The sequence below is a fragment of the Pyricularia pennisetigena genome, chromosome 1 (assembly GCF_004337985.1).
Source record: "Pyricularia pennisetigena strain Br36 chromosome 1, whole genome shotgun sequence".
Taxonomy (NCBI): domain Eukaryota; kingdom Fungi; phylum Ascomycota; class Sordariomycetes; order Magnaporthales; family Pyriculariaceae; genus Pyricularia; species Pyricularia pennisetigena.
In genome coordinates this window covers 1,276,847-1,284,984 of record NC_043740.1, presented here as the reverse complement: position 1 = coordinate 1,284,984, position 8,138 = coordinate 1,276,847, and the positions used below count along the sequence as shown (strand labels likewise).

The following is an 8,138-nucleotide window of genomic DNA, read 5'->3' as shown; positions in this document are numbered from 1 at the left end:
CGTACTTGGATAGGTGGCAGGTAATGGTATCAACCAGCATTGGCCTGAATTCCGGCAGGCAGTGAGAAACGAGACTGGAACTAGCTTTGGTAGATAAGGTATCTGCAGCAAGCACTAGACTAGAGTAGAAAAGAACCCAGACAGACAGACATACATACATACATACATACATACATACATACAGTAGACACCGCGGCGGGATTCCCAATAACCGGGGGGGCCCTCAAAGAAGTAATGCTGAGTCGGGAATGTTAAATCTGGGAGTGTGCACCCCATCGTACCAAAAACACAAGCCCTGGTAATCCTGATCCATCATGACAGGGCTGGTGGACAAGGGTTTGAACTGGGATTGGGTGTGTGGGTGATATCTAGGGTGGGCTCTCAACGAACGCACCTGAGAGACGGTCCCCACCGTGACTGGTGTTTCGAGCCAAACGATTAAACTGGTTCTAATGGCTGTGCCTGAATACTGGCCACGGGACGCTAGCGGCCGACATGGGGTAGGGGTGGCTTGTGACGGCGAGTCGGCCGGCAATGGTACGATAAATATTTTGGCCGTGGACAAAAAAAAAGCGTTGACCCTCTCCAATTTATTATTATACCTAGCATTCCGACGCGGCGCGAACCTACCCTAATGTTCCTGACAGGTTGGCCAAGCTTAGACTTCCGATTCAGGTGACGCTTCAATCAGTCATTGGAAGCTGCCATACCGCTAGGTGGATGGCGAGAACAAAGAAGAAAAAACGGTCGTGTTGCGACAAGCCACCCAGCCCTAAGAGGTTCGGGAGCCTGGGCTGACACGAGCTGGCACAGCAATAGCCTCAAGCCTTCGGAAGGACGATGCGAGGCTGAAGATTGCCCTGATCGACAACGCGTCCTCCCCCAAGGGTGAGAGGGGAACTGCATCCTAACCCACAGACAAGCCGAAGAAGCCCAAAAAAGGAGGTGCGTGTTTGACCTTGAGGGCACGTGAGCGCATAACATTCAAGCTACTAAAAATGAACCTCGAACGGGATCGTCACCAATACTGTTATGCAGTACGATCAGCTGAAAGCATGTTGATAAAACATGAAATAAAAAAAAAGTAGGGGAATTTTTGGAAGAGTGAGAGAGAAAGTGATCTCGCATCAATCTTATTCCACATCCGGAAGCTTGCGCCGGATAGATGACAGGGTGGTATGCGTTTGTGGGATGCCGTGGACAAAAAAAGTTGGTCGGCTCTGAGTCGTGACATACTTTCTTTGCTAATCAAGTCAGGGTTTGGTTTGGTGATTTCGGCATCTTCCTGGGCCTGGGGTGGGTTCGGTTCAGCCCAAGACGTGCAACGATAAACACACCTTGTGCAGAAGCAAATCCAACGCTACATTTGTTTAGCTGCCGATCCTATTACTGCCCACCTTAATAGCCAATCCCAAAAGATATTATATAGTCGAGTGAGTCCACATCAGTCCACCGCTGGTCTTGGATGAGCTTGGTGGGAATTGATCGCCCTTCAATTTCCTGCCAAGTCTGGAGCTCTGGATTGCGCTTGTCGATTTTTTACTCAAACGAGTGACCGCAGGCTCTTTTTTTTTTCTTCCTTTTCTTTTTTTCCTTTTTTTTCTTTTCTTTAAAGAAAAAAAACCAATCTGGGTGGTGGCGGTCGTGGGGCACGCAAGCAGAAGGAGCCTTAAAGAATACACTAATTACCGTTCCTGCTAGCTTGCACCTGCCTGTCGTTATTCATGTGGTGGCGTAGAAAATCACCTCCCTTCCTATTTTAGACGGCCCACCAAACCTTACCAAGGAAGGGGCGTTGTTTACCCTGGAACCAAGTGGCTGCCAAATTAAGCGATAGAACAGAATCTGCACAGACTTGACATCTAGGTACCCATTCACAGCGTAAAATAAGATATGACAGTTCTAAATTTTTCATGCCTATGGTGATTAGCTTTTAGTACGACCCCTGGAACTTCAATAATAAAACTGCGGCAGGCGGTTGTCATTGGCGTGCTGTTAAAATTGGTTTTTTTTGACAAAATTGTATACATCATGGTTTGGTGTTTCGTTTACCTCGTCAGCCACTTGGATACCTGCCCACCGGGCAACCACCAGCAGAATAAAACGGGGCGAAAAGTAAAACAAATAAAAATAGGAAAAGCTACACGTAATTAACCCAATATCAGAACTAAGTCGGTACATCGCTCGAAAGATGCCTTGCAGGTCAGTTTGTCTATACCGGTGCGGCAATGTACAACTTACCCCAGCTCGATCGAGCCCAGTCATAATTTCCCCATAATAATCACTGAACGCACAAATCACGATGGGATGGCATCGGAAATTTGTCGCTTACCATTTTCTGCATCGGACCGGGCGCTGTGTCCGGGGTGGAGGGGGCCAGAGGAGCCCCCGCCCAATCCCTTTTTGCCCGACGGGCAAAACCAGGCATTCTGTGTTCCAGATTGGGCCTTGTACCGGCATGGGGGCAGCAGATGAACCAAGACCCGTGACACCGCGGACCCTGCACATCTTTCTCTCGGAGCATCGCAATTTCAACGCTTTCGGCGCAGGCGGCGGCCCAACGCCAGCGCCAAACTTCGGGTCAGGCCGCTTCCCGACATCAGACGCTACAGGACATCAATCCCCATCATAAGGCACTTAACTTACATTTGATTTCCAACACTGTTTTTGAGTCTAAATGTAACGATGTTGTGCCAGGTAAGAATTGACCTGCAGAACATTTTCATCGTCAAATCAGGCAGACAGGCTCCTGGGTCCAAGTTATCTAGCTGCGACACTCGGCACTCAACCCGCATATTGAAGTATAAATAACAACTTGTATTACATGTCAATTTATTGCGTTCCCATTACCAGCTTCCGGTTAGCTTCTCTAGAAATCGAACTCAGTTTCACCAAGACGTTTACTTGCCCCCTGTTGACGGAAGTGGCTTGCCCTTCCCCAGGCTCGGGCCAGCGTGGGCCTCTTGTGGCGGCCCACCATCCAGAACCGTCTAATTTCTTTAGCGGTCCGAGTTGGCCTACGACCTACAGGGGCTGTTTGAGGAAGTGGGAAGCAGGGGTTCCAACTTTACAATCACCCAAGCTGTCCACGGGTTTGACCTGCCATGAGCTTGGTCGTTAATTTGATAATAGCACTAAGATCTGTGCGAAGCCGACCTCCCGTATGGTGGTATACCAAGTGGAGCACCATAGATTGGACTGCACGTATATAATGTAATACACGCCTTGTGTTGCCTACGACAGGCTTCGCCACCTGAAAAAAGAATGGTGATGCCCTCGGTGGCATTACACTTTGCCGTCCCGCCAAAAGCAATTATCACGCATGTTCGTACGCATTGACTTACGAAGCTAGACGAGCAGGTTGAACGAAGTCAACGATAATACAAAACGAAGATGAATCCAGAGCGAATGACCCATGGACTTGTCGAGGCTTCTGCGCCTTGTTGGCCAGCAGCGTTCAATGCTCAAGCTTATTACTATCCAAGCTGCGGGTCCTCTGCCGGCTTCTGCCACGCGACTTTGACGTGTGACATGTCATTTATGCTAGGCTGGAAAAGCGGGACACTCAGTGTCGTCAAACTCTACTAAACTCGGCAGCTTAACTACAGTCTGCAGGGCTTGCATCTGGCAGGGAGGGACGTGCTGAAGCTGAAGCCGATGCCATCGACGATCGGGTTTTTTTGGGTTTTTCTCTTTCTGATCTCTTGCTTCATCCTTCCTGGTCCTTTCATGGGCTGTTCGCGGGTCAAAATGACTACCATCACCGGCCAATAACACAAGAAACAGGCGATAAAACTACGGCTGCCTAGGCCCATGGGTTTACGATGCCCTCAGACCTCAGGCTTGATGTTAAACTTTCTCTCAGTGCAGGAAACAACCCAAGCAACCTGCCCCCCTCCCCCCACATATCCACCCGCCAATAGTCGGAACCCAATTGACCTGCTGCGTAAGGCAGCTTGGCACCTACCTACTACGTAGTAAACCTCCACCCCGCGCCCTGCACAGCCCGCCTAGGCCACGGTGGGTCTCCTTTTTAACCGCTAAAATACGCCAAAGCCGGGCAAGACAGCACACGAGATGCTATTGAGCTCTGTTACATCGCCCAGGGAAATCAATTCTGTTTCACAAAAAACGCCATCTCTAGGTCGCAAAGGAGCAAGCTGAACCGCCGTCTCAGCGACCAGCCGAGGAGCGAACGACTAAAATCTGGAGATATTGCCGTAGAATTACGCAAATCTGGTCTAGGGACTGCGATTTCCCCCTGTCTTTTCCCCTTTCTGTCACTCTCTTCAAAACCCCCTTTTACGACGGATTCCGGATTGGTGGCCGAGGCCGGAGGCTGACCCGGCCGCCAAGGCAAAACGGTCAAAAGCTATTTGATCCATTTGCATTAATTCATAACGGCCGCCGGACCATGCCATGTGCTATCCCACCTCACGTGCGCATTGATAAATAGGACGACCATACATCGCGACGGTGGCGACGAAATTACCCCAAATGGACGCGACAAGTGAAGCTCCGGCGACGCGCAGCCCTCTCGTCCATGCCGTCTTTTCGGAAGCCAGTGTCGGTTGTCCTTTTGTTGGTGCGCATGTTTCTAAAACCAACGGTTCAAAGGCACGCGCATGATCCAATACGCTGAACATCCAGGTGACACATATCCATTCGTGCATATACTCGTCCACTTTTTAGCGAGTATGATTGCAGTATTCTCCAACGGCATTTCCTATTTAAACCCACATATGCTCAACGCCCGCATTCGGGTGGGTGATTTGAAACAAGCATTCTTGCCCAAAAGAGACCATTTTTGTGCCGATCCCATCTCAGCTTCTTTCGTTTGGGTAAGAGAGGGGCCGCATGGATTGCTCCGTGCCGTCTCCGGGGCCCTCGGGGGATTGGGCACAGGGTCCAAGGGCCGCTGCTTTCTCGCTTTCTTTTTTTTTTTTTTTTTTGCTGCCAAGTTTTCTATTTTATCTTCAGCTGCTGTCGTGTCTCGTGTCGATCTCTCTCTTTTTATTTCTGATCGTCAAGTTACGCCTGAATAATCTGCACATCAATTCTGAGTACGCCCGGCATAACAAAGCAAAAGAGGAACGAAATGAGATGGGGGGGAGGGACAAAAAGGGCAATGGGATTGAGTCGTAACCAACGGTCGTATATCCACGTATGTGTCTCGCCGGGGCCGGCCAAGACATTCAAGTCCAAGCTCAACGGGGTTCGGACTTTTGACCTACCTCACCAGAGTCCGAACACAGGGAAACCTGCCACCCCCTTGTCGCAGCGTTCCACATCAGGCCAACAGTTGCCCTGTCCCATCGCCAAGTGTCATCTTAGCACATTATAACTTTGTTCATCTTTTCCTATTCTTTTCTGTTTTTTTTCTTTTTTTGTCTTATAGCCCCAATTTCCCTCTTTTGTCCCCTTCGCTCCATCGGTGAAACTTTGTGTCGGGTTGTCGCATATTTTGATGATTCAATGCGATGGAGCCTTTTTTTTTTGTGTAAAAAAAAAAAAAAAATAGTAGCAGCAGTAACAAAGTCAAAAGCACGTCCCAAAGGGAAGGGGGGAGTTTGTGGGCCCGTCTCTCGGTTCTTTCCAGCCTGTTTAGGCCCCCATTTCCCTTCCGGAGGGTTGCCGAATCCGTGGCTACGGGATTGTTGTGCAAGGTTTTACTTTTTTTGTGTTGGTGTTTGTTATGCTTCGCTTGTTCTTGTCTTGATCCTCTCTGATTGATAACCAAACAAGAGTTCAAAAAGACCTTTTTTTTTTTTTGTGTTGCCTGGTCGCCTCCCGCGCCCCCTTCCCCTGGTTTTGTCGCTCCTCATTTTCCAAGGCAGAGAGGAGAATTTGATGAAAAGCGGGACGATGTACAGTACAACACACAGAATAACCTGGACCGGCCCTTTTTTTTTTGTTTCCTGCTACGACGTAGCGGGCACATCCGATAAAAGTCCTTTTTGTTTCCCCTCTCTCTACTCAGGAGGACCTCGTCTTACCCGCATGCTGTAATGACCACTCCCGGGCCCAGCAGTACTACCACGTCTTGCAGGTCAGCTCAAATTTCGCAATTCTCTTGAGGGGCCAGTCGCGAGAGAGTCGGTGGGAACAAGCAAGGCGCTAAGGTGCCAAGGGCCCGGCTGAACCTCCGCCGAATCCGCCAGCCCGGTATAAATTGCCCGGGAGGCGAAAGAAGGTAAGGGATACTTGGTGTGACTAACGTCTTGTACGATTTCTTCTCTTTTTTTTTTGGAGAATTACACCCCGGCGACGGGTTTGTATCGAGATGTTCCCCCGCCGTCGCCGCTTTGCCCGCCCACCGCGACAAAATACAAAGAGCAAAAAAAAAAAAAAAAAAAGGGCTAGACCTTTATCGGATGCTACTCCGTATGTCATGCCAAACCAAGTTTACTCAGCATCCCAAATTTGGCGCCAAGGTGGGGAAAAAAGGGGCAAGAGTTTCTATGAGTAAGGTTGGCATGGGTTCGCCAGACCTAGACCAATTCTAGTACCGATCTATCTGTGACAAGCACCAGGGCTTCCGTCATCCTGAAAGTAACCCTGAGTAGCGGATATGCGTTGCAGCATCATCATCATCATCAATACACACACACACGCGTGTACGCGCACACGCCTACACACCCCCGACCCCGGCTACGTTTTGTTCATGCGACTAAATTCTATTCTGTCTTGTTTTTTTTTTTTTTACTCTCTTCTCTCTCCTTACAAGGTTGAACCATATCTAATGCCAAATACAGGGTCTGCCAACAGCACAAGAGCCCAGACCGCCGGGACGGGAGGGGTTGGGGTGTGTGTATATATACTAATTACATGACCACTTACTGTACATAGTATGTATATATGTGTGTTTTGCTCAAGCATAACTTGTTTCGGGATAACTCTTTTCTAATTTAGTGAATAAGGTTGACGGGACGAGCATAGATTCATAAGTCGATTATTATTAAAGGGCGTGTGAACGATGGGTTTGACATGGCCTGATTATTTTATTTATGTGTTTTTTATGCATTTGGGAATCATTTCTTGGATCTTCTTGATCTTCATCCCATCTCTTTGTCCACAAACAGGAGTCGATGTGCAACTTCGAACCAACGGGTGACTTGAGACGGGCCGGAGGCGATGATAGACATAATTGCGCATCAGAGGTACCCCCATCATATATTTGTATGTATATGCATGTTATTATAGCCGGCTTCCACTCTCGGTCTCGGCAGAGTTCCAGACCAGCAGCATCGCTTTCCTAGAACTTGGTTCTAACCTATGTCACGCCCGGCTCTTTCGGAAACATGTGTATCTCATTTTAAGCTTCGATTGCGCAGCACAAAGTAACCATCCACCACCTCCCTCCCCAAATCTCCCCCCGACTTGCCGAATTGCGGCCAAGGTTGTTGCTGACCGGCGGTCCCTCGACCGTTTTGAGACACGTCGTGTCACAGACTTCCCGCCTTCTGCAGCGCGGCCCCAATGCTGAGTCGGGGGGCGGGAGGGATGCTAAACCCCGCGTTTGGGGTGTATATAATAGGCCAGCAGTTTCTCGTTAGCGCAAGATCGTCAAAAAAAAGGTGGGAAAAGAATCAGGAAGGGGGCTGCCGGAGATGGTTCCGAAAAGAGTTTATAACACGTGCGTGAATGTTTCGTCTATTTTGGTCCCTTGACGGAGCCGCACGCCCTGTCGCAGCAGCGTAAACTCTTTTTTTTCTTCTGCTATGTTTATAGCAAAGTGTTTTGTTGGGAAGCTGGGAGCATGAACACCAAGCGTACAGTATATTAGTAGGTAAATATATAATAAAAGTCTTGGCATTTGCTTCTATTTGTTCTATTCGGGTACGTCAAAGTTTGGGGTCACAACTTGGAAACGTTGATTGAAAAGTGGCCACAAAAAAAATAGCATTGTGTCGAGATACGAATTACGAGAGAGATAGGGGCGTAAAAACATGATTAAAAAGTCAGAGACGAAAAAAAAAAGAAAGAAAAAAACCCCAGGTCAAGAAAATATGTATAATCACACGGCGTGTCCACACACCTTCGCTTGCCTTGCACGTCAAGTAAATTGACAACCGAACTCGCCGACTTGCATTGAAAAGACCGGAATGATGATCCCTTGGCAGTCGTTGCGATAATGC

At 48.8% G+C, this 8,138-nt stretch overlaps 2 protein-coding genes across 2 annotated transcripts; one reads left to right on the top strand and one right to left on the bottom strand.

The window, feature by feature from the left end:
- Positions 1–452: 452 nt before the first annotated feature.
- PpBr36_06948 (uncharacterized protein) lies at positions 453–911 on the top strand (the record flags this gene model as incomplete). The annotated part of the gene is made up of 2 exons (XM_029894088.1): positions 453–537; positions 820–911. The coding sequence occupies 2 exons, from the start codon at positions 453–455 to the stop codon at positions 909–911; spliced, it is 177 nt and encodes a 58-aa protein (XP_029748712.1).
- Positions 912–2,332: 1,421 nt separating this feature from the next.
- PpBr36_06947 (uncharacterized protein) lies at positions 2,333–2,428 on the bottom strand (the record flags this gene model as incomplete). The annotated part of the gene is made up of 1 exon (XM_029894087.1): positions 2,333–2,428. A coding segment is annotated over one exon (96 nt), but the record flags the coding sequence as incomplete, so codon positions are not given.
- Between the last annotated feature and the right edge of the window lie 5,710 nt (positions 2,429–8,138).